Raw genomic sequence first — 27,728 nt, forward strand, 5'->3', positions numbered from 1 at the left:
GAAAAAATGTCATTTTGTCCCAACCTTGCGATACAAACCCGCACTTTGACCAACTATAAAATTTTATTTAATCAACTCACGGAATTGTTTTGTATATCATTGTTTAGATAATTTTATTGTTAATAAGTCCTACCTTTGTCATTTTCTGTTAAAATGAATAACAATGGAGCTATTCAATAAAAACGCTACCAATCTCTTTTCCAAGATGGCGGCTGTTCCCAACCTCCAATTTTCCCAACAAATTGACTTTTATGATAAGGACAACCACCCGAACACATTCCATGAAAAAAATTTTGTCCCGCGAAAAATGCGATTTAAATTACTAATTTCCCTGGGCTAATAATTGTATATAAAATTCAATTATACTGCCGATAATATATTCACAAAATTTCAAATTGGGTAGAATTGGTGAAATAAAATTTGTTTGCAGTGCTCCAATTGTTGCAAAGACAACTATTATTCCAAGAATTACTGAAAAATAAATAAATTAAATAAGAAAATATATATAATAAATTAAATAAAAAAAATAAATTCTTACATTTCATTTTTTGAATATGTTTATCTGAGATTTCGGTACGTCTCTGCTAATTTTTTAACTTGATATGAGAATATTTTTTACATCTCTCATTTATTTAAGTATTTATAGAGCCCAAATTTCCTTGAAATATCAAATATTCATAAATTAAAAAAAAAATGAATAAACAATAATAATCACAGAGATTAACCATTAAGAAAACGTAAAAACAAACAAACCTTATAGGAGTCAATATTATTTTATCTTTTATTTGAAAAATTAATGAACTCGCCCTGCAGAAAACTCGTTAAGCGTAAAACCCTTTTATTTACAAGATAGCTTTAAATCAAAAAGTTGTATACAACAAAAAAAAAAAATTGGGATCATTGAATTTGAAGAAAAACAATTTTATTTGCCTTAAAAAAGGTTCGTTAAACCATTAACTGACAGTTTCCATTAAAAAAAAATGCACTACATTACTATTTCTAAACTTTATTGTTAACTGTGAAGCTAGCCCTTGGATTTCCGAATCAGGAGTTATTTTTACTGATGATAATGATATTTCTATATTTCGGCCATTCCATTTGCATTTTTAGGACATTTTCACGCTTATTATCCAGTGTATCTCGTTGAAGAAGCAATATTTTTTCTTGAAACTTGGTAGGTCTTAAGGGCTCATTATAAGTTTCAAAAAAAACTTATTCAAAATAACTGAATTATTAACAGACAAAAACGGTAACGGAGAAGATTTGTACGCGTCTTCTCCGTTACCGCTTTATCTGTGAATAATTTTGGCTACGTTTAGTTTGTTTTTTCGTGAAACTTCTAGAACATCAACTTTATCATGAGCTTTTAAGACCCACCAAGTTTCAAGAAAAATGATTGCTTCTTCAACGAGATAAACTGGAAGCAAGGTCAATGTGTCTTCTCCGTTACTTTGGAATGGCCGATGTATGCAATTTTATACAAAAAGCCATCGAAGAACTTAACAACTGCGTTACACTTTATTATTAATTTCAATTTTATTTATAAAATTAAGTTCTCTTGTGTGGTAAATTTAAACTATAATTTGAGTGCAAGTCTCCCATTAAGTTGAATCACAGTACCAATTAATATTCTTAAATGTTTATTTCATTGCGTTACCAAAAATTAACTTAAAAACTTCAACTTTTCTAAAAACTAAGGAAGGAAGCAAAAAATATAGCAAATATAAGAGTAAGAAGGTTCACCTTATGATGTTAAATCTGGACGTATGAAGCCAAAACATTAATTGACTAGAAGTCCAAATATAATCAGAAATGTTTCAAAAAAAATTACTGGTAAAAAAAAGTAACGCAGGGATTATCTTAGTATCAGACTATTATCCCATCTACAAACAATTTGTAATTTCATTTAGTTGATATTACTAGTTTGGAAAATAAAATAAAAAAGATTGTACGTTGGTTCTCCTGAAGAGTTGAGCTTATATTTTGAAAAAGTTAGGTGATTTGTCTTAAACATGCAGAGCAATTGTTCAAATTGTAATAATTGGATGCTATTTATAGTAACACTCCACAATAAGCTTTATTCAATTAATTTATATGAAATTTGTTAAATATAATGACTAAGTAGTGCATTTAAAACAACTATTTTGCCATTCTTTATTTACCTATCTTTATTTATGGTAACGCAGTCGCAGTGGAGCAGTAACGCAGTTGTTAATATCTTATTAAATCGTTAATATGAATGTTATCGAAAAACAAACAGAAAAAATGTTATCACTGTCAAAACTGTGAGCATAAAATCTCTGTATAAAAAATAATAATAAAACAAATTTCGTCTATATATTATCTCTAAAATGTGGTAACGCAATGCTCACTCAATAAGAACTGGCACCTCTTTCATTGACTTTGAAGCTGTTAATTTTATCTCCTTGGCCAATGGCTTACATTTGTTTGGATAGTTACAGCACTATATTAAACTACAGTAACATTTAGATATTTGTCACATGGTAACGCAGTTAGCTAAGATTTCATTCCTTGTTGTTGAAAACTCATTACTTTGACAACAACATTTAAGTCGAATGCTGTATACGAGATATATTGAGAAATTGAAATTCCTTTTATATCATAACACTGATGATCTGGGAAAGAAAAATTAATATGAAAAAGTACTGCGTAACCAAGATAGACCACAATTTTACCGTCATTTGCGAACAATTTAAACAAATTTTTACTGTAGTTGATCTGCTTGGCTGTCAATTTGAGTCTTTAAGGATAGCCCAGTCATCAAGCTTTTATCTTTTAGTCATACTTGGTCATAATCATGGTACATGCAAGCAATAGTTAACTCCGTGACAGAAGAGTTCCAGAAGAGTGATCGAAAGTGTTTTTCACTGGAGCTCGCTATAGATCGTAGATCTCTTTAGTCCGAGTCAACGTTTTATCCCCGAAAAGTATGCACGTTCAAGATATTTCATGCTTGATGCTTTTCGTGAATCACCTTTTTTGGTTAGTAGTTCGGCGGTCTAGAAGTCACTAAGTTTTTTCTTAATTCTTAATCTAGTGAACCTATTGCGGAATATCACCGGAATTCGAGCTGCTGCAAAATTTATTTTTCCAAAGTTTGCTAAAACGTTAAGAATTTTTGTACCAATTTGTTCGCCAAAATTTGTTTCTTTTCCGAATTCAGAATTGAAGTCCCCGAGAACTGTTCTAACAGTCTTCGTAGAATTGATCCATGAAGTCGTAGTATTGTTCTTTGATAGATTCTTTAGCCTTCGGTCAGGAGGTGAGTTATCACAATATGTCTCTCCTATTTTTGTTTTCTATGGGTTTTACATACGTCTTAAAGTCATTGACTTCAAAATAAATGGGAACTTATCTAAATCAAATAAATGCAATAAAGCAAATAATTTTATATTTTAACAACTTTGTGATTTAGACTTTTTTTATGAAAGATACAATTTAGAACCAAGAAATTGAACAGGTTAATGATCGAAGTCATAGGGTTGGTTTAGGATTTAATAATTTTAAAAGTAATTTGCATTTATTTGTTCAAGATAAAATTAGGCAATCATAAAAATTATAAATAAATTAATTAATTTGTTTGATTTTTACCTACTTTTGCTTTTAAACCTGTGATATCTTTGTGATATCTAATTTATATTAGCTATCCAAAAATTATTTATATTTTATGGAATTAAGATAATGTTTTATAGTTAAATTTTGGACTTGCATTTTGTATATAAAGTAGAAAAATCAAAATTTGGATCACAAGTCAATCTAAACAATTGAAGTAGATACACCTATTGATTTATTTGCGTTAAAATGAAAGGTAAGAATTTGACTGTGATATTTTGTTGTGATATTGACTATTCTAATAATTTCTTGAAATTTTTCTCAGTTTTAATAGTTGCTGTCAGTATTTTTGCAATTCTTCCTTCATTGCAAGGATATGCTCTTCCGCAACATCCATGCGAAGGAAAGAAGTCAAACGAAATGGTTCTTGGTTTTTTTGGTTGTAATGTATTTTTTATATGCAATGGTAAAAATGGTGGCGAAAGACGAGTTTGTCTAAAAGGATATCATTTTGATTTGGAGAAAAAATCTTGTCAATATAATGGAAAACATTTTGAATGTAAAAATAATAATTATCCTTGGGGACAATTATGTCAAACTGCTGGAGAACGATACTATCCAATGATTGGCAATTGTAATGGTTTTTATCAATGTGATAATGGAAAATTAGTTGAGAAAGAATGTCCTAAAGGTTTGCATTTCAATCCAAAAATTAATGTTTGTGATTATCCAACAAATGTTAACTGTAGATGGGGAAAATCTGAAAATATTTAAAATTTTCTTAACGAAATGTAGAAAAAGATTATTTTTTTGTATAATATTTCGGTAACAGTTTAAAAAATTGAACTTTTTGTTAAAAAATTTGTAAAACAATAAAAGCAAATATGTACATTTTTTTTAAGAATTTAATGAAGTTTTTTTTCTCCAACAAAAATAAAAATAACGGGTTTCCTCAGTAAAATTACGATGGTCTCCTCAAATTTAGGGGGTATCCTGGTAAAGTTCCAGAATTCCTTGGTAAATCAAAGGTTTTTGGGGTAAAATCACGAGTCCTGCAATAAAATCACATATTTAGTATGAAAAATCACAGATCGCTCCGATAAAATTACAGGTTTCATCAGTTTACCTACGAGTCACCTAAAAAATCATGGCTTTCCCCAGTAAAATTAAAGATTGATCTGGTAAAAAAAAACGGGTTTCTGTGGTTAATGTTAATGAGCTTGCTAAATTCACGGGGTTTATTGGTAAAATTCAAGATGGTTCCGTGGAGTATAATAGTTTTTTTTTTAGAAAAATCACGAGCAGTTTATTACAATTACGGGTTTGACATGTAAAATCACTGATCACTCCGGTAGAATCACAGGTTTCTTCAATAAAACTATAAGTCACCTGAAGAAAGTCAAGGACTTCCTCAGAAAAATAGAGGAATGATCCAGCAACATTACAGGTCTCATCAAAAAAATACGATGGCTTTTGGTAGAATCACGGGTGAAGCACTTGCAATGCAATCTCAGGTATCACTCATGGGCTCCCGAGTAAAAAAAGAATAGTGCACCATAGCTGCACCACCGCCATTTGGCGAAAAATTTCGGAGCACCACGCACAGTGTGCAATTTTCGCAATCTAGCTGTACTTTAATGAAAAATATATGTCTCCCAAATCAAACAAAATTGGTATCAATGGAAAGGTAAAACCTCAGACAATAGAATGGCAAAAAAAAACAACAAGAAAACAGCTGTATTTACCGTTCCACAAAATCACAAACATCAGCTTGGTTTAAGAGAAAAAAAATTTAAAGCTCATTGCTTTTCTTGTGTCACTTTGATAAGAGCGTGGTGAAGTAAAATGAAAGTTGTGTAAATTAAATTTATTTTTTTTATTTTAAGTAACATTTAAGAAATATTTAAGGTAAGTTAATTTTTGTGTGCACTAAAAAATAAAAAAATAAAAATTATTTGTGTGAAGACCTAAAGAGTGTTGTTTTTTTTTTTTGTGTTCCTTAACTTTGTGAAGCGTTTTAAAAATGTATCCTCGTGTAGCCGTCCTGTTTTTGGGCTTAAAATCTCCGTTGATGTATTCTGTGTTAGAATTCGTTGACTTTTCTTGCGTCAGGAGTGCGAAACCATTAAATTTTTTTTTTTTTGTTCAGGTACATAGGCCAAAAACCAATTTTTTGATCTTTTGAAAAATCGTACATCCCATTTTTACAAATTGAAAATGATTTTTTTAGATTCTTGTTAGCAAAATAAGACAAAAATATTAAATAAAATTTTTCGATATTTTGCTTCGTTTTCGAAATAGAGACAGTTTAAGAACCAACTCCCAAAATCGTTTGCTCGATGTCGGCTCTTCCCCACCCATTGTGGTACATTTTGTACTCGTATACCACATATTGGACATATAGTTACATATATAATTTTGAAAATCAATAAAACCCTTGTAGAAATACAATACTTAACAAAATTAAGCTGGTTTGCATCAAAAAAATTAAGTTTACTTGGATTTAGAATTAAGTACCGCTAGATTGGCAAAATTGCACACTGTGCCACGTCCGAACCATTTCATTTTGAATGAAAAATTCGGTGCACCACCGCCGCACCACGACTGCACCTTACCATTCATTTGGTGTGAAAAATTCGCTGCACCATGATACATAATTTTTGAGCATTTTCAATTAGAAGTCCAACGCCTTAACCACTTGACCAATTCATGTGTGTACGAACTGGCAATTTGTTGCTTAAGTCAAAATAACTTTGAAGACGACATAAACATTTGTATAAGTACGAGAATAGAATTTTTGGTCATGGTGCAGACGTGGTGCGGTGGTGATCCAGCGATTTTTTTTCATATTTTTTAATTTTTTCAAAATAAAATGGTGCAGACATGGTGCAGCGGTGGTGCACTGGTTTAGAAATGTTTGATCATGGTGTGGACGTGGCGCAGCGGTGGTGCAGCGGTGGTGCGGCGGTAATGGTGCGAAAAGCTTGACTACAAATGGATTGACATCACACGATCAATGAAACGATCAACGGAATAATAGTTTTCCCACCATTGACTTGGTTTTCTTTCATATTTAACGTTAATTATAAGATATACTATTCTCTAGAAGGGTTAATTCCACATTAAATGCCAAGATGAACCTTTTAAATTATTACTTGAACCCACCTTTTTTTAAGAAATTTAAGCCTTTCCAAGCTCAAAAAAAGACACAAATATTAGTTTTTGACCAATCCTATCTTTATTGTTCAAGTCCTTATACCTTTCTACTATTTCATAAAAGTCAAACAAGAAGAACAAAAAACTAACCCATTATCAATATAAAACCAAATGCCAGAGCCATAGCCATTGCCACTCCAACAGTGTATGTGGTTAAACAATAGAGGTTATGGTTTATCAGAAAAGACATTCACCAACCATCAACATTGTCTAGCACACAATTAAATATTTGTTCTGGGAATTAATTTTATAATCCCCTGACAGGCTTACACAATGAACTACTTAAGCTATAATAATGGAACACCTTCCTAAATTATATGTAGATAGTGTGTGTACATCTTTAAGTGTGATAAGTCTAAAGATATCCTTCGGTCAAAATGTGTTTATCTCTTCTCTCTCTTTCTCTCTCTAAAAAGGCTTATGTCCATCAATTAAAAATGTAAATTTTGTCAATACATTAAGGTTAATACATATTGCTTCCATCGCTGTCAAACCTTTTAAGGCACCACCCACACTTTATTCCCCATACAGCAGAACACAATATCATATTATAATAAATTTTCAAACTTCTCCCAAGGGACTATGATGACCATCAGTGGAACCAGGAGAAGGAGAACAAACAACAAATTTATGGAAAAGATGGAGGACTGTGCAAATTGCAAATAGCATATCGTCCATTTCGATACAAATTCAATATTAAAATCGAATATTAGTGTCGACGAGGGATGTACTCGTAGAACAGTTTTCTGGGAAAAGACGTGCCAAGAAAATACAAACATTTATGTAGCCAACTATGAAATAAAATATGAGATAGAAAAACCTCCTCTTTTCAATCGTCTTCGTTGTCCTTGTTGGTTGTGATATTTATTTTGCAGTTGACAAGCCCAATGACGTCAAATTTTCACCTCTTCACCCGGTGAGGACCTCTTATTTTTTTTTGGGTTGAAGGTTACTATCTGGCAAATGTATAATATTATTCCTAGAAATGAAATAAGGACGATTGTATGTTTTTTTTTTCGTTAACATTTAATATGATATTCATAGGGACACATTTCGAAATAGGACATAGAGGGACAATCAATGTTATGGATGATGAATGATTCCCAGAAATAGATTGCTCTTGAAAAATGAGCTTCTCTATTTATATTTTAAGGGCGATATGGGAATTAAGTTGCTTGGAATATAAATAAATTCCGTTGAAAGGGGATATTTTTTGTTTCCGTTGCTAGGAAAAAGAAGATACTGCAATTTTTGCCCTCCAGATAAATGTAAATGTCCATAAATGTCATTCGTTGTCAAACGTCAAAATCTGCACTTTGACGAAAATGACATTTGTTTATCTTTACCTAATATTCTAATAAGTGACTTTCGTCATAGCTAGAACTATTTCTCTAAAGTGGAAAGTAAATAAGAGCGCCACCTGGTTCTCAGAACCTTAAAATAGGTTGGTTTACATTTAACAACTTTGCAGCAGCAATTTTCAGCAAACTGTCAAAAATGTCTCTTTTGACGTTTTGCAGGTTAAGAAAACCCTCTATTCATCAATTCTCTCCCTATACTCACAAAAAATACTTCCACCGTCAATTTATAAATTCAAAAAATACTATTTTAATCAACGTCAACAAAGTAATATTTGCCCATATTCCCATTATTGATTTCCTTCTGACAAAAAATTCTCAGAAAAAAAATACATTTCAATTTACTCATGTAAATCAGCTATAGAAGGAACCTATACTATAACTCTATGAATGCATAAACAAGATCAAACAACTTATGCACATGAATGTCAAAAATAAAAAAAAAAATAACAAAATCACAGCAGCTAGCAAAATATCTCATTCAAAAATTATGACAGATTCACTCCTTTGCATGCAATTTTTCTATTTGTATTTAAATTTTTTCCCACAGCAGCCATCATCAGAAAAGGAGGGAAACTAGAAAACGACAAAAAAAAACAAACTGTTTATAAAATATATGTAGACGTATTTGTGTGTACATTTTTCGTTGCACACCTGCATTCAAATTTATACAACATCCTCTTGCATTTCGTGAACGCGAACACAGCATCCGCACACTATACACTATTAAATGTAAATTTTCAACCAAACATGAAACTTTTGCCGTTTCACTGGTTGCATTCATAGTGAAAAAGTACAATGAATGGTTGTAGCAGCATTGCCAGTATTAAATTATCATATAAATTTCACAATTTTTGGATGAAAATGTGTTCCAGATATGACAAAAAATGATTTTTATTGTTTAAATTGGAATAAAACTGGTATATTGTAAGGCCTGTTATACATTTTAGATTTATTTTAGGCTACAATTTAGTCAAAAGAAATTAAACATAAGAAAGGGTGCACATGCACACTTGCGATGACACAGCTATGTGCCTGTTAATTTAATAGCAAAACAGGTAGGAGTTGTCTAAAAGCTTCTTGACAGATGATTTTTTACAAAGTTAATACCACTAAAACACAGTTTGATGACAACTCGCAGCATTCTTGCTTTAAAAAGAACAGGCACCTTAAGGCCCTGTCACACTTTTTTTTTTTTTTTGACACCACCTGATTCTACACCAATCATACACAAGTGTTGTGATGCTGCAGGAATTAAACTCGCAGGTTCCCAAAACAACGCAGCATCAACGCAAAGAATCAAATGGTAGCGCATGTGTGAACTGGGCTTTAAATTCAAATTATTTAAACAGTCTAAAGGAAAGACCAGGCCGAAAGGTATGCGATAGCGGTACGGGTAGCGGTAACGGTACTTGTATGAAAAAAATTCCAAACTGACACATCAACGTTCAGATGTGGAATTTGTTTAATACAAGTACCGTTACCGCTACCCGCACCGCTACCGCATACTTTCCGGGTGGTCAGCTTTAAAAGTGACTTTATAAGAATACATTTTTTAAAATTATAGAACAATATTTTGAGTATGTGGCATATGATCCAGCCGTACTATTTTTCGAACTACCTCGTATTTTAAAGGATGGCATGTTTGTTCCTTCATAACTTATTATCTACTTATTATATTTTTAAAAATGAGGTATTGTTGGAATCGTATTGCTTGTCGGCTGGTTATAAGCTCTAAGAAGATTCATTTAAAGAAATATGGTATCATGTAGAGACAAAAGTCATAAACTTGTGATGCAAAATCTTTCCTTGTCTGCACTTGACGTTTCTTTGTTTTTTTTTTTTTTTCTTTTGTTTTTTAATATCTTTATGATTTCAATAAGAATGAGAAGTACTTTTGTACTCAGATTTGTCTGTACGTGACGGTAACATTTGTTAAATTTTACTTGAAAGTTCACATTAACTAAATTTGTCAAAGATCTATGCATGCGTATTATTATTAAAGTGGCAACCCTAAATTCACTTCCACATGATAGCTATTGCTCTTTTGTGCCAGGTAGAAGTGGGTTGTAATAATACTCTACATTTAACGATCATAAATCATTTTCTTGGGAAAGAATCGTACTAACAAAAAGTACAAAAGGTACCACACAAAAACAGAAGACCAAAAAAAAATTCAATCTATGGTTTGAAAAAAAAAAAAAAACGAGCGCGTAAAAAAAATGAAAGGAAACAGATTCGCAATGTCAACATTGTCACAAACATGCGTCATCCTTCATGCACACACACGGGGGACTACAACGACTCACGACAACGATACGACACACTTTTCATGTTACACTCCTGGCATGTGACTCATGTATTAATCATGTTTTACTTCAGATTATTGCGCTCCTGCTTCCTTTTCAGCAAAACGACGATGACACGCTGTGTGTGTGTGATGTGACATTGTAAGGATATTCGCGCTGTTTGCTGATATCTGCTCCTTCAAATTCATCAATTCAATGATGACGCGATGATGGAAAAATTGTTTTTTATTTTTGTATTATTTTTTTATTTCATTTATGTTTATTTTTTGTAAAAAAAAAAAAATTGTCTTCTCCACTTGAAAACACTTAAATGAATATTTTGAAGGGCAAATCTATAAATAAATATGTCAAGTACACATGAGAGATGAGATTATAGTATATGTGTGGTGACAGATTGGTAGTTAGTCTGAACTAACAGAGGCGCACAAATAATGATTCAACAACCAATTTAAAAAGAAAATTGGGGTTAAGAGGCGAAATGTAACCTAGAACAGGGTGTCTCAATACTCAATCTCAAAACTGCTAGTTTTTTGTGTATGACATCTGTCATCGAAAGGACTTTTCATAGCAAGAATTAGCATCTGTCAAATTGTAAAATAGCTGAGTAAAGGTCGATTCAAGTTATCAAACACATGAATCAAAATTAGAATTGTTTACAGATAAGAGCAATAGAAACTTTATCTGTCATTTTGACGTTTATTGACTTTGTGTTATTTAATTGAGATCCAAACAAAATCATTATCATTTTTTTTTTTACATTAATAGCGAGAAAATGGCTAGTCAATATAATTATACAAAAGATTTATTGGTGACCTTTTCGTACTGGCGATGGCAGCTTTGTTTGCATGTCAAATCATACAAACGTCAAATATTAACAAACAAAGTTAGGCTAAGGTTTAAGGGTCATTTTATCTGAAAAGATTGAGCAGTAATTTTGACGTTTTAGGACCTCCAATTACGAGTTTAGAGACAAAATTGGAAAAAATAATTTCAATGTTTCTATTAAAGAAAAAGCACCCTTTACATAGTTTAGTTATTTCTTGTTAGTTAACCAATATTGTGGAAGGTTAAGTTTCTTTTTTAACTTTATTATTGTCGCGGAAATTTGTAAGGGTTCTTATGAACGTAATAGAAGAGTTTTTTTTATTGAATTCCTGCAGTTCTTTGTAATAAACTTTTTTTTTTTTTTTTTGCTATAAGCTGACGCAATTAGAGTCTTATAACGGTTATTATTAAGAGTTTGTTTATTCTTTTAAGGTTTGTAGCTAATTAACTAAAGTTTAATTTAATAAAAAGAAAACTTATGAAATAAATTAGTTTCTTATATTTTTGTTTCTTTTTAAAATGGGTAAACGGCGGCGATAGTCAAGTACTTTAACTGTCATATCAACTTTTATTGACGTTTAGTTTCGTAAGCTTCAAACAAATTACTTAAAACAGCAGAAAACATTTTTTTTCATACAAAAACGATGATTTTGAAATACAGCATGGATAATTCCACAGAAAAATGTGACAATATTTGAAGGCAACGGTGAACGTCAAATAAATCAATCAATGGTTGACATTACCCATAAGCAGATGATTATTCGATCTAGTACTATAATAATTAATAAATGATCTTCATGCTCGAGTAGATAGGATGAGTAGCTGATTGTACTAGATTTCTACTCATGAGTAGTCTACTACCTCTAAAGGCACGCAGCTAATGACGTTTTAAGGAACACAAATTGATGATAGTTTGTAATAGAATTATTGTAATAGAATATTAAATTTAAAACTTCAAAGTTTAAAATTGTAGTGAAAAAGCTTTTGACAAAAAATAAATGTTCGGTATTTGTAGGATCTTTAAGCTAACATTCATGAAGTTTCTCTCTTTTAAAGTTCACATTCTATTACAAAAAATCTATACTACTAATCATCATCAATCGACCCATTCATTTCGTTCTTTCTCTGATGAAATGAATTATGTCAATAAATACACTTCACTTACAAAGTAAACTCTCAGCATTTTCCACACGACAACATTCACTTAGATATAAAATGCATTTTTATCCAACAAAGATAGGTACACTTGAATTCACCACAGCAAAAAAAAAACGAACCCTTAACCAAACTATGTACTATATAAAAAATCAATATTTCATTGTCAGCTTAACAATCAATAAATTTTTATCATTGTCATCGAAATAAAAAAAAAAGAATATAAATAAAACGACAGGACACAAAATAAAAATCCAAAGCAAAAACCTTTCACTCAGATTACATCGTAAAAAAAATCTTGCAAATAATATTTTTTTTTCTTTACTCTGTTCACTACAAGGAGTATCTCTGATTTTGTGAAAATATTGTGAAAATCAGTTTTGTGCAGCAACAGCGATATGTCATAGAGTGAAAGTTTAGTACTTTTTTCATCTTTCTAGATTTTTTTGTTGTTGTTGTGTCTGTGTGTCAGGATGGGTGCATTTATAAATTGATGGATGACAGTAAAATGTTCGTCATTGAGTTTTATGATGAGTTAAGCCACCCGGTTGATATTTTATATACATATAGTTCCGTTTGTGACTTCTTTGTGTGGGGAAGAGACTTATGTCAAATGGAACGAAGTGGAAGAATTTATTGGGGGCAAAATAAGATATATAACTCTTTCTATGATAAATCATTTTGATGTGTAGGTATTTCGAAATAAGACATATTTTTAACATAGGATTTCATTTTGACATTTTGATGCAGAGAAAACTTAAGTCAGTGTCGATAAATGTTAAAATGAGACTATGAACTGCATTATTCGGAGACAAACTATCGAAATATCGCAAATTATCATATTAGCTGTATTTCTTTGGAGATAATCGACTACTCATGATTAAAAATCTAGTACTACGAACTATACATTGTATCGAACAATGTACTAGATCTACTAATCTACTAATGAGTAGTCTACCAGTAGTCTAGATCTAATACTACAATTTACACCATGATCTTCTAATCGAGGAGATAGGAATGTGTACCTGTTGTACTAGATTTCTACTCACGAGTAAACTACCACCTCCAATGAAACAGGGTTTATTACGCAAATTATCATATTAGCTGTGCTCCTTTAGAGATAATAGACTTCTCATGAGTAAAAATCTAGTACTACGAACTACAAATTCTATCTACTCGAGCAGAATATCATGAGTTAAATAAATGTACTAGATCAACTTATCGTCTACTAATTAGTAGTCTACCCTCTATAAAGGAACGCATTATCAGAAATAATATATTAGAATAAGATTGGTTTTCTGTTAGCTTTAACTCGAAAAGAGAGTAGCGAAAAGGAGGGTTATAAGTTCAACCAGTTTGTCTGCATGTTCATATAATCTCATATAACTTTTAAATGTGTTATCATAATTTGACAAGTGAGATATCGTTGAAAGCGTCTTCTTAATCTGCTGGTTATAGGTTATGTGACGTCACCTTAAATTGATAATTGCACCATCTAGAGGCAAAAGTCATAATACAATGGCCGTGGTCCTGGTCATACAGCTAAAATTTATTATTTTGTTAGGGTATGTTAATATTATCTATGCAAAAATTAAGTTAATAATTCTCGAAGCTTTAAAAGGTATTAAAACAATTTAAATAAATTTATCTCTGGTATTTTGTTTCCACTTTGATTAAATTAAATTGAATATTTTGGCCAAATATTGGTGAATATAAAATGTCAAATCAGTGTTGCGAAAAAAAAAAAACTTCTGCAACAGAACTCAAGTTCTATAGGTATATTTTATACACTTATTCATATAATATTATGTTATGTACATATGTTTGTACAATTAATCAATTGAAATTTAATGAACAAAAATAAAAAAAAAATATTTTTTTGGTTAAGTTAATCAATGCGTGGATGTGTATTTCCGGTTGATAAAGCTGGCAAGGATTAAATGAGTGAGGATTTCCGGGACTTTGAATTCGTGTATTTTTTTTATTTTGAAAATTTAATTATTCTGTTGCATTAATTTATTATAATACGTATAACCAAAACAGATCAGAGCTTGTTTTATATATATTCAAATATGTATAAAATTGTGTGAAATTATAAATAAGAGTATGTTCCTGTTTTTTGTTTTTTTTTTTTTTTTTTTTTAGTAAATTTAAAGAATTAAGTCTCATTATATTGCTAATGGATTTAAATTCATGGAATTAAGTTGAATATTAACCAACAAAATGAATAAAATGAAGGTACTTTTTAATTAAATTAATTGGATATATCAAAATCATGAGTTAAATTTAATTGAAAAATTAAAGATAAAACACCCAACCGAAAGGTTACAATCATTAAACATTCTGTATTTCGCAATTCGATTATTTCGCTTCATCAATTTAGCTGTAAAGTAAAAGAAAGACAGTGCTTTGCATAAGTATAACACAATGCGACACAATGCGACACAACGCGACACAATGCGACACAATGCGACACAATGCGACACAACGCGACACAACGCGACACAATGCGACACAATGCGACACAATGCGACACAATGCGACACAACGCGACACAATGCGACACAATGCTACACAACACGACACCACGCGACACAACACGACACAACGCGACACAATACGACACAATGCGACACAACGCGACACAACGCGACACAACACGACACAACGCGACACAATGCGACACAATGCGACACAACGCGACACAACGCGACACAATGCGATACAATGCGACACAACGTGACACAATGCGACACAACGCGACACAATGCTACACAACACGACACCACACGACACCACGCGACACAACACGACACAACGCGACACAATACGACACAATGCGACACAATGCGACACAACGCGACACAATACGACACAATGCGACACAATGCGACACAATGCGACACAATGCGACCCAATGCGACACAATGCGACAAAATGCGACAAAATGCGACACAATGCGACACAACGCGGCACAATGCGACACAATGCTACACAACACGACACCACACGACACCACGCGACACAACACGACACAACGCGACACAATACGACACAATGCGACACAATGCGACACAATGCGACACAATGCGACACAATGCGACACAATGCGACACAATGCGACACAATGCGACAAAATGCGACAAAATGCGACACAACGCGACACAACGCGACACAATGCTACACAATGCGACACAATGCGACACAATGCGACACAACGCGACACAATGCGACACAATGCGACACAACGCGACACAATGCGACACAATGCGACACACCGCGACACAACACGACACAACGCGACACAATGCGATACAATGCGACACAACGCGACACAATGCGACACAATGCGACACAACGCGACACAATGCGACACAACGCGACACAACGCGATACAATGCGACACAACGTGACACAATGCGACACAACGCGACACAATGCGACACAACGCGACACAATGCGACACAATGCGACACAACACGACACAATGCGACACAATGCGACACAATGCGACACAATGCGACACAACGCGACACAATGCGACACAATGCGACACAACGCGACACAATGCGACACAATGCGACACAACGCGACACAACGCGACACAACGCGATACAATGCGACACAACGTGACACAATGCGACACAATGCGACACAATGCGACACAATGCGACACAACGCGACACAACGCGATACAATGCGACACAACACGACACCACGCGACACAACACGACACAACGCGACACAATACGACACAATGCGACACAACGCGACACAACGCGACACAACACGACACAATGCGACACAATGCGACACAATGCTACACAATGCGACAAAATGCGACACAATGCGACACAGTAAAAATTTCATTTTGACAAGAATGTCAAATTGATTGGCTTTACTTATCAAGAAGGACAAAGGGCCTCGCAAAGACCTGCATGCCGCCCGGAACCTCGCAATGTATAAGTCCGCCGCTGGTTCTATGTCCTTTCTCTTAAAACCTAAAAACCTACATTATAGACATTTCGGAAACGTATGTTCTTTTCTAAATCATCATTCTTGTCCAGGCTATTGTGTATGCAATTTTCTTCTCTTAATTCTTAACAATGACTTCAAATACCACATCGTCATCAATTGTGCTTTCATTTCCAATCTTTTGTTCATTCCTTGACTAACCACATCCTTTCTCCACTTTTATCCTATACATATATTCACCAGACAACAACACATAAAAAAAACTATCAATCATTAAGAACTTTATGACCTGTCAGAGAAGCCTAGTCCATATACTAAATCGTTTTTTCTCTTTTTTTTTTCAATTTTAGTTGAAGTCAAAAAGCCTCACTCATTTGGATGGTTTGGACTCAATGATAGCATGTCCGCATGGCTCAGCAGTTGGACAACAGCAAAAATCCCGCGTTGTAAGTATTCAAGTGTGAAATTGGATTTTTTTGATTTTTTCTTTGCGTTCAAAAAAAAAATGAATCCTTAGTGACTTGGCGCTTATTTTGAGTGTTTTTTTTTTTTTGCCATATATCCCCTTTAGTTCAATTAGTTCCCTAGGCTATTTCTTTTTTTGTTCTTTCAATTTTACTTTGGTTTCTATTTTTCGCAAAATTGAAAATTTTCTTATCCCCCTCCAACAAGTCTGAACAATTGGAAACAGCATTGCCGCATCAAACACCATCGAAGCCTGCTGTAGCAACAGCCTACAGTCACCCGCCAACTGGCGCTTTGCACCATCATCACCACCATACCACCACTAGCGCCACCTACCAAACGCCTCCCTCACCCTCGCATCATTACCCTTCCCCCTCCTCAGCAGTCGCTGGGACAGCACAGGTACATCATCATCATCCATCGATATCATCATCATCGACAACTTCGACAACATGCAACAAAATGTGTTGCCTTGGAGGTGGCGCCACCGCCACAACCATCACCAGTTCGAGTGCATTGAGCCCGGTCGCAACTGGGGTGACCCTCGTCGCCGGTGCTAGCGCGTGCAATGCTTCTGGCAGTGGTATTGCTATTTCTTCCAGTGGGGTCTCTAGCGTTGGAACTGCCCCATCAGTGGCAACAGCAACAGGAGCTGGAGCAGCAGCAACAACGGTACACAAGAAGAAGTCATCGTTCATGACACGAAAAAAACCTCTTCTAACAAGGAGTGAGGTAAGTAGTAAAGAGGACGGAATAGGGGATAGAGGATATAAATAATTACGGAGATCCTGCAATTGAAAACATTCCTTGGGGTTATTATGGCTTGGCTGTCGGTCGGTTGGGACTTGGAGCTGTGTCTTTGGTTATATTTCCTTGGACTCTTTTGCTGGGATGCACTTTGTTTTTGTCTCATTTCGAGGGGGTAATATATTGGTATATGTACAGTACGAGAGTGGCTCAAAGGGTGGATAACTAATTAACTTCCATGAACTCAGAGGTCCAATCACATAAAGAATCTTAGAGTAGTAGCTTGCTGTCTGAAAGAGTAATATTCTCTGTGCCCTGAAGCGTGCATTGAAGGCAGCAACATCGAACGAAACGAAACGAATACACCTACTTTAATTGATTTTAAAATTTATTGTTATTATTTAGTTTTTCTTTATTTTTTTTTTCTTATTGAATTTAATTGTGACTATTTTTCTTGGGAAATAGAAAATTAGAAAAAAAAATCTTCTTGACGGAAAGAGCGATGTATATTGATGGGGGCACAAGAATTGATGGATACACGTTCTCAGTAATGATGAAGACGAGAAATACTTCAAAAGCTATTTTTGGGTTAAGAGGTATTTAAGGTGAAAGGTCACACTAGGGCGCACCAATAGGAATAGGTTCTGACAATACCTGCTGACTTTTTTTGTTAGCGCCGCCAGCAGCAAGAAATTTTTTCAGATCAAAATCGACTTTTTAACGTGGAAACTTGTGATTTTACGGATTCAACTCGTATTTTATGCGGGAAACTCTTAATTTTACTGAATAAGTCCCTGATTTTAACGAAGAAAATCTGGAATTTCTCTGATTTTACCAGTAAATCCTGTGATTTAACAAATGTGTCTTATGTTTTACCTGGTCACTTGTGATTTCGCATAATTGACTCGTGCTATACCGCCTATGTTTTTACCGGTGTGATCGGTAATTTTACCAAATGATTCATGGTTTTATCCGTGAAAAGTTTGCTTTCTCGGAGCAGTCCGTGATTTTATTCGAAGATCTCCCTATTTTACTGGAGCAACACAGGTTTTTGGAATGGAAACCAGGAGTTTACAAGACCAATCCGTGGTTATAAAGTAGAAAACCATGATTGTGTCCAATATATCCATGAATTAAGCGGTGAATCTAGTGATTCCAAACGAAGTGGGTGATTTTTCGGTTAAAGCCTGTGATTTTACGGGGCTGATTCGGATAACCTGTGATTTAACAAAAACAAGAGATTTCACGAGATAAATCCATATTTTGTGATTTTAATAATGTGCATTCATGACTTAATAGGATAAACGCTTGATTTCACAGGAGCACTCCGTGATTTTAATCTCCAGCAAAACTCGTGATTTTACGGTTGAATTTCCGGTATGATTTCACTGCCGCGACTGGAGATTTTGCAGAGCAAATTTAAAGATTTACTTAAGTGATATTACAAAAGTGACTCGTGAATTTACAGGAAATCTGTGATTATATTGGAACATCCGTTCACTAATTGGGTTAGGTATCCGCAACAATACCTAATTTTATATTTCGAAGATTACTCTACAGGGATCTCGATTCTACCTCTTCACTGCTTCAACTAAAATCTCCGTGAGTAAGGTTTATAGGTTAAATTGTCTGAGGCCAACTAAGTGCTGGTTAATTTTTTGTTTCTCATTTTTTACGACGACGAATTTATTTTGCGAAATCATCGCAATGGGCTTTAGGTTTTTTACTTTTGTTTGAAAGCCGTTGCATTTGCTTGCTAATTTATTTAATAATAAAGTGCTTAAATGGGATATTGTACATTATTTTGAAAAACTACTTTCGGTACACAAAACTCGTTACAGATTCAGTACGGTACAGTAGTCAACAAGACTTTTATGTACATACTTAATTTATACATTCAATAAAGATGCATTTAGTACAGATTTATATGCACTTAGTACACATTTACATGTAATAGGTACAGATTTATATGAAATTAGTACAGACTATGTGGACTGATTTATGAACTTTAAGACTAGTACCCAAATAGAATTTCTTACTGTGCATCTTTATTTTCTATTTTCTAATCATTTAAGATTATATTTAACAAACATATTTTATTGAAAAAACTTTCGTACAACGATCGAGGACGCAACCACTAAATCTTTTTACTGTAGAAAATCTTGTGCCTCTCTTTCATGATAAAAATAGTTTTCCTCTATGAAAAAAAAAGTTCATACAAAAGTTATTGTACTTTGTACTTTCATACTACTATCTTGCATTATTAATTGTATTTATTGCACTACTTGCATTATTAATGCATATCTTAGTTAAAAGTCATTGAGTACACTTCAACTGACTCATTACATAAATTTCTGTTCAAAGTACATGACAGTCTGAGTGTAATTTAGTACATGAATTTGAGGGAGTTAGCAAAATTGGCTACTGAATCTTTCAGCACATTTTTGAAAACACAAAGGTTGAAATAACTCCAAGTCTTGCATTAACTGATTAATCAGCGATTAATTGAATCAATTTCATAGTCTCTACACAACTGCCGTCGCTATGCTGCCAAAACGCACTAAGTCAAAAAACATAGTTTTGAGTAAATCGATTTTTAAGATTATTTCTCTTGTGAAAATTCAATGTTAACTGTTATTTGTCAGATAATCACTTTAAACACAAACTCAACATTTTGACATTAGTTTCCAAAAACTTTTTTGGTTTTTGAATAACAAAAATCATAATTATGTGAACAAAAGTAGAAAAAGCCATGACTTAGTGCCTTTTACCTGTAATGATTTGCAATTATTTGTTCGTAATGAATACTTTTCTGCCATATGAAGTTAACGGAAACAACATTATAGCACAAAAGTAAAGACAAAATCTCAATTATACCTAGTTAAATCAGAAATTTTACAACGTAGAAGAATTAAAAACAAGTAACTATTAAAAGAAGGCTTTAAAAATGGAAGCAATTTAAAATAATCTCTTCCATCTAATACATCTAGTTCTGGAAGGAAATCTTTTGTCTAACATTTTGATGGTAATGATGAAAACCAAGAATGAAAAATTTCAGGAATAACACATTTCTTACAAATGAGGCGTTCAGAATAATAAAGGGTGAAGTCCACTTCTCTATACATAAGTCGGATTTTTAAAGGTCTTTAAAATTAAGGGTTTTGTTCTATATAAAATAATATACAAGAAAGAAATCTGTGAAACCTTTATTTCAAAAGTTCCTTTAGTTCTTGAGAAAAGGCTTTTCAAAGTTCAAAATAATGCACAAATTTCAAATGGACTTAACCCATTATTACTCTGAGCACCTCATATATCAATCAGGTCTTTCTCCTAGTTGTGCTAATTTAAGAGGTTCGGTGCACCCTGTACAGTCTTGGCCATTTTTTTACCGGCAGATAATTAGGAACAGTATTTCTCCCTCTTCGAAAATTCTTAAAAACGTTCAAGTTTCGAAAATTGTGGTCAAATTCATATTAAGTTTGAAGTATTCCCGGTTTATTTTTTTCGTATCGAAAACATTTAATTTGAAGCCAGTTAAGAACGAGAATTCTAATTCATTTTTAAAAGGTTATTAAGATTCATATAGAAAATTCAAGTCGTCTTTACTCGCTGATAAACTTATAATTTGTATTAATCTATTTACATTTGACCGCTTTTTTCTTACATTTACCTCACAAGATACTTTGTAAGTCATTTTTCAAATTTAAAAATGCACTAAGTCTCATTAATGCTTTCTCTTGCTATAAACTGGTACTGATTTAATTTTTTTTGCGTTACAGGTAAAAAGCACTAAGTCAACTTAGTGCGTTGTGCCTGTATTAAAGTTTTTTTTTCTGACTTCGTGCAAAAATATACCTCAAATAATTCATAAAGTACGCCAAATATTTCTTAGTGTGGTATTTTACTAGATCGATATCATCATTCTGAACCGTTTTGCATTTAAATCTAAAAATCCTTAAAATATGACTTAGTGCGTTTTGGCAGCATAGCGACGTGCTGTTCGCTTAAAAAAAAGTACTCAATACAATCACTCAGCAAATCAAATTGATTTTATTATTTTTGAACGTAATTTATGTGTTCACATTAAAATACATCCTCACCCATCATCATAATCAACAATATGAGTTTTCTGTTGCTTAATAAATATAAAAATACAAAAAAAAAAAAAAACAAAAACATTTTATTATGTGCCATCCTTATGAATAAAACAAATCGCTTACAAACTTACTCAGTGATATAAATGATGAAATGTTTCACGAAAACTGTTTCTTTTTTTTCTTATTTTTTTTTACAAAAAGAACACAACAAAAAAAAAAAGAAAACAAGTACAAATGTTCCTTAACTAAGCTTCTTTTCTATAAATATCTATACACATCCTCGAATATGTACTATAAACACATACAAAAACATGTTAAATGGACTTGTTGATGTGTAAAATAGGATTTGTGTCAAAGTGAAGAGGATGTTGTACTATCAAACTATAGTATAGTTATGTTTCTTTTCATCTATATTTTTATATGTACTTTCTCTTTTTTTTTTCTTATAATAGAGAAAGTTCAATGTTTCTTTTGGTTCCATTATATTGTTTTGTTGTTGTTGCTTTTAGATATAATCTAAATGGAGCTATGACAAAAAAAAAAACAAATACAACAACAAACAAGGATAAATTGAGAATATTTGAGAGACAAATAATGTCTGCACTGCGTGCCCTGGAGTGGACAACAATATGCATTGGTTGAAAGATTTTAATGTGTACATCCTTTTGTTCTCACTTTGTATTTTATATTTGTGTGTGTTTGTGTGTCCTGTATAAAAATTTATTTTATGAGATCATTCGGGTCAAATTGTAAATCTTCAATGCTAGCAAAAAGATTGCACAGGACGAATAACAACAACAACAAAAAAAATACTTGAAATTTTAAAGCAAAGGCATTATTAAGGACCTTACTTTTTTATGGGATCACTTAAGCTTTATGGAAGGTTTCTGTATTGTTTTTTTTTGTTCCATTTGGTCGTTTAAGGTTTTGTTGTTTTATTTATCTGGTGGGTAAAAAAATAGCCTTGGGTGATTAAATAATCTCTGTTTTTTTTAAGGATGATGTAAAATAAATTTTATTTTATTTTATATTTCAATGAAATATGTAATTATTGCTTTGTTTTGTGTGCAATAAAATGCAAGAAATAAATAAAAGTTATTTTCATTTAATTGGTCATTAAAAATGTAGAGACAACAATCCAAAATTATTTAATTTTGTAAGCTTTATGACTTACTTGGGGGCTCTTAGAAATCCTCTTAGTACTTGAATTTTTTACTTGTTATCTCTTAACAAGCATTCCTATAAGAATATACCAAAGAAATCTTCATTATTATTTTTATTTGGATCAAGTTGTTGGTGTCTGTGAATATTTATGCAGACAATTGGGTTTAATTATGTTTTGAGTTATATAATTTGTTTCTTTGAAAAAAAAAAGTTACGCATACACCACAGTGACCTACTTCATACTCGTTATGTAAGAGGCTGTATTTTTGGTAATTCTTTTTTGATTTTCATGACTGAGGTATCAAATGAAAGGATAACAGACAGCCAATGTTTGAATTTGATCATATGAATAATCATTTAACTTTTTTAGAAGATAGGCGACTGCTGTAAACATTTTTTTTTAAGGATTTGGTTTTTTTTTTTTTTGTTTAAAGAAAGTTGGTAGCAAAAAACTCCTTAAATATGTTGAGAAACAGAGACGCCGTTTGTAGCTGCATCATAACGCAGCATAACTCAATTAGTTTTGAATATTTTTATCAAAAAATATCAAGAATGCATGGACTCATCGCTAGAATGTCTTGCATTAGCGATGGAAAATAAAACTTGGCTGATGATCAATTAAAAAAGAAAAAAATCCCACAATAGAGCTAAAATTTAATATTCATACAAAATCAAAGCCAAAAACTTCTTTTCCAGCTTTTCAAATTTGCACCACCTTGTCTTTAGTTTTAAAGTTTCGGCTGTAATTTATTAATTTTGTTGTAATTAACTGCAACTAACAAAACAGAAATTTCATATTGAACCTCATGTCTTTAAGATACAAAACGATCAGATAGGAAACCTAGTACATTAATGAACGAAATTAAAGAACTCCATTGAACATTAGATCTGTGCTTCAAGGCTCAACGAAATTATTTAACAAGCTTAAGCTAATGTCAAAACCGATTGAAAAGTTATCGAACTTATTGTTTAAAAAGTTATAGTTCAAAAAGTACATATCCAACTGTAATAGACGGAAGCAAACAGATGCGCTAGTGTCAAAAATTAACGAAGCATTTCCTTTCTTTCGTCAGATGGAAAGAGAGAGCTTTCATATTTACATCCGTAAATTGGAATAAGTTTGGCAGTTCACGTCCAAAATCAAAACTCAGCGAAACTGAGCAATTTCAAATTATGGGTGCGCAATATGATTTACTTGTATTCGCTACGCTACGACCTTAACAATAATAAATTCTGGTAACTTTAACAAATGTTTAACTCAAATTTCACTCTTGACTAATTTTGCGAAACTTAACGAAACTAAGTAGACCTCTTCTTTTATGGTAAGTGACATACTATAAGACCGTTTTGGTTCACTCAAGCTGGCTTAAGCTACGATAATGTAATTTAATAGGCCAAATCCAGTCACCATGAGCAAAATACAAAATTAAACCCAGTCAGATTGTCTCTCTCAATGACCACCAGATAACCAATTGATTAACCATTGCTTTAACTTAAATTGATTTCCAGTAAAATATTATTAAAAATGGAAAGATAATCAAACGTCAAACTTTAAAGTTACAAGACGTTTAATTCTGACAGTTTTGCAAAAAAAAAAAAAAAAAAATCGGAAACTTTTTACACTCCAAAACAAATGTCACCTGTGTGTATTATAGTTTCCTTCACATTGTTACACATTCTATTCTTTTCTTCCCTTTTTTAGTTTTTCAACTTTTGCTTGATACTTTAAAGTTTATTGCTCCTGAGAAAATAACGAAATCCCAGGTGTTTGACAATCTTTTTCTCATACTCTCATCCGTAAGGGATAGAAAATTAAATTCAAGGATCTTACTCCAGAGGACATACCAAATCGTGACGATGGACACTTACTTAACTTTTTTTCTTCTGTTTGTTGTTGCTATTGTATGAATTCAAGAAAAATAGAGAAAAGAAAACTTTTCTGCGATTAACTTCAAGGGAATTTCGTATCCTTCTAAAGGATTTTCCTTGTTGTTATAAGGGGAAGAAAAAATGATGAAAAAAATATACACAGTCCAGTGGTTCGTTGTTAAGTTTTTTTGTCGCCAGTTTCCGTTCATTGAAAGCACTTAGGGATAAATGTTGAAAACGTGATGCAAATCCTTAATGCACATTTTGCACGCATTTTGCTTTACTTTTTTGTTTGTGTTTTGTTTGTGTCTTAGTCCAAGGTTTAACAATGTCATATCTTTTAAAAGGAAATTATACTCCCTCTTGTTCGTATGCAATATACAGATGCCAAACTAATATGTACTGAACACTGAACATATATGCAAACAACTGGCAGTAAGCAACATTAGTTTAACAGAAATGTCAAAACCTTGCATTATAAAAAAAAACACGATGACATGTTATTTTTATAAGAATCACAAACAGGATTTTGACATTGACATTGGCCTTGAGGAAAAAATAGAATAAATGTCATTATGTCAATTTTGAGATTTTGCCTTAAGCTTATAATAAGAGGTTAACTCCTTTTAAGCTGGTTAGGAAGTATTGACATGACCCTGTAAAAATGTTATAAGCAAGAAAGTCATATGGATTTCGTTAAAAAATATTGACATTAAATTTGTCACTCATCTGTCAAATGTTCTTGTCAATATAATGCCAAAGAGTGAGCAGGTTCATTATTTTATGACGGCTTGTCATTATTTAAAATAAAATGGCAGTGCATTTATATGACGGGAAATAATATATCAACAAAAGGACAAACATTTTATCACATTTTATCCTTGGTATAAATACCGCACCCGGTTCATGAACATGTCTTTAAAAAATTCTACTGAGTTTCGTCAAATTTCGCGAAACTAACCAAAGTTCATTTAAACGGCTGGAACTTACGTAAATAAAGAAATTGAAACGCATTTCAACCCAAAGCAGGTTAACATGCTGTTTTTCCTTATTAATATAATTTCTGTTAATTGTCAATTTTGATCGTTTTGACGTTAGCTATTGTAGAAAAAAATAGATATAAAATTTAGAGCCCCCGCACACTACAGACTTTCTATCGGCCGATAGTTTAGTCGGGTTGGGCTCCTAGTGTGCGCACAGGCAACCGACTAAACAGTCGGGTCGCTAGGAAACATTTTAGTTTGAAGGCAATTGTGTAGCAAAACAAACTTTTTTTTCGATCAAACAAACTTTTTGATCGGCCGATACTTAATCGTTGTAGTGTGCGCACTTTCATACATTTTGATACTGATTAAGAGACCGACTAAACTGTCGGCCGATAGAAAGTTTATAGTGTGCGGGGGCCCTTATACTGAACAGAGGTGACATTTGCAATTGACATTTACTTATGTTACAAGAATCCATTATGGTTGATTTTTATTTTAACGATAACTTCTAACAAATTTTCGTTCGGTTTTGACATTAGAGTAAGCTGTGACTTTTTCGTTTCTAAGAAAAACTGAGGCTTATTCCTATTAATCTTATGACTTTAATTTCATCAAAGTACCTCAAATACCAACTCTTTAGCTTGAATATATCCCACATCTGATGTGTAGCTAATTCTTTAAAATTTTCAATAATTATTAAAATAGCTTTGAGCTTCATACTTCAGTTTAAATTTTGACAGGTTCAACATAAACAGCTTATTGATCAAGACAATTTGATGAAATATTTAAAAAGTTTATTAATATGATGCATTCAATAACTTTTTTAACTTATTCACTTTTTTATTTTTCTTCTCAATTTAGATCGCAAGTTCTGAGTTCTTCTCTGTGAGTTTTTGTTTGGAAAATGGATGCCAAGAAGAAGAATTTATACCAGCTGTTAAAGGTGTAACGCTTTTGTAAGTTTTAAGTGTTCAAAATAGAAAACAAATTAGTATTCAATATTCATATATTTATCTTTTTTCTATCATTTTAGGGAAGCTCTTAACAGTTCATTAAGACGAAGGAATCTAAGTTTTTCACAAATTATCATAACTGACAATAATTTGCCCAGTTTTTTGGAATCAGGTAAACTTTTTATTTACAAAGCTAAGTTCATAAAAATACTGTTCTAGACTTTCAAATTATTCGAAAGTGAATGAACGAATGCCACAAAATTTACAGAAAAATTATAAAAAATTAAAAATACTTTTCTCTGTCAGCTGTCATTTTTTTGATTAAAAGGACTCATGTGTTTTCTATAAAAAAAAACTTAACGAAAACTTGACGATATAAATAATTCCAATTATGGATTGACCATGTATGATTTTTTTGTTTATTTGACAGTTCTCGAAAGGCAATATTCGTGTGTCTTCTACAACAAACTTTTTTATAAAACAAACGTCAAATCTTGCACTTTGATGAAACTGACATTTGTTTCATTTATTTATCTATTTGCATTGAAAATTTAAATTTGTAAGTTATCTTAAAATACTTAAAAATGCTTCATTTCCTTTTTTGAACTTGTTATATGGAAAAACATCGATGACAGTTCAGTAACAGTTGTGTGCAAAAAAAATTTACTGCTTCATGCTTGTTTTAAATACACTATTGTACTGAAGAGAGCGTTATTTAACTTTTAAACAACTTGTAATAAGATTTGGAAACGTTCTAAGTGAGCTTTCGTTAAGTTTTCTTGTGCCTTTAACAGTTTTTTTATAAACCATAGTTCAGTTTTAAAGTTAACTTATTCAAACCCCGATCAAAACTTCAATAATTTTTGTTCTTTTAACCTCAGGATCCCCGCCTTATACGAGCAGTTTTGAAGAAAACACTGATGTTGAAAATTTAGTTGGTCGACATTTGGTCATCACCGAAAGAGATGGCAAGAAGACTCTTCAAAAAGCTGCCTCATTTGTAAGCTGGCTTGAATTTTTTTTTTCTCAGCTGAAT

The 27,728-nt window shown here is 32.5% G+C and overlaps 2 protein-coding genes and 1 long non-coding RNA gene across 8 annotated transcripts in view; 2 read left to right on the forward strand and 1 right to left on the reverse strand.

Annotated features, from left to right (window-relative positions):
* Nucleotides 1-27,728, forward strand: part of LOC129919565 (pleckstrin homology domain-containing family G member 5) — a 245,117-nt gene that overhangs the window by 211,853 nt on the left and 5,536 nt on the right. For 4 of the 6 annotated variants that reach the window (XM_056000495.1, XM_056000494.1, XM_056000491.1 and 1 more), the window contains exons 3-7: nucleotides 16,762-16,857; nucleotides 17,084-17,608; nucleotides 26,601-26,695; nucleotides 26,773-26,864; nucleotides 27,574-27,692. In XM_056000495.1, coding sequence (XP_055856470.1) covers nucleotides 16,762-16,857; nucleotides 17,084-17,608; nucleotides 26,601-26,695; nucleotides 26,773-26,864; nucleotides 27,574-27,692 — 927 coding nt within the window. The remainder of the gene's footprint in view (nucleotides 1-16,761; nucleotides 16,858-17,083; nucleotides 17,609-26,600; nucleotides 26,696-26,772; nucleotides 26,865-27,573; nucleotides 27,693-27,728) is intronic. The other 2 variants (XM_056000497.1, XM_056000496.1) reach the window with 1 other exon arrangement.
* LOC129919567 (chitin-binding domain protein cbd-1-like) lies at nucleotides 3,764-5,556 on the forward strand. Its single transcript, XM_056000499.1, has 2 exons — nucleotides 3,764-3,829; nucleotides 3,899-5,556. Exons 1-2 carry the CDS (start codon nucleotides 3,823-3,825, stop codon nucleotides 4,345-4,347), a joined length of 456 nt encoding a protein of 151 aa, XP_055856474.1. The 5' UTR covers nucleotides 3,764-3,822; the 3' UTR covers nucleotides 4,348-5,556.
* On the reverse strand, nucleotides 25,556-26,481 carry LOC129919569 (uncharacterized). Its single transcript, XR_008773090.1, has 3 exons — nucleotides 26,360-26,481; nucleotides 26,199-26,301; nucleotides 25,556-25,851 (listed from the first exon to the last, which is right to left on the reverse strand). It is a non-coding gene; the product is annotated as an uncharacterized LOC129919569 (long non-coding RNA).

Source organism: Episyrphus balteatus, chromosome 4, assembly GCF_945859705.1.
Source record: "Episyrphus balteatus chromosome 4, idEpiBalt1.1, whole genome shotgun sequence".
NCBI classification, from domain to species: Eukaryota; Metazoa; Arthropoda; class Insecta; order Diptera; family Syrphidae; genus Episyrphus; species Episyrphus balteatus.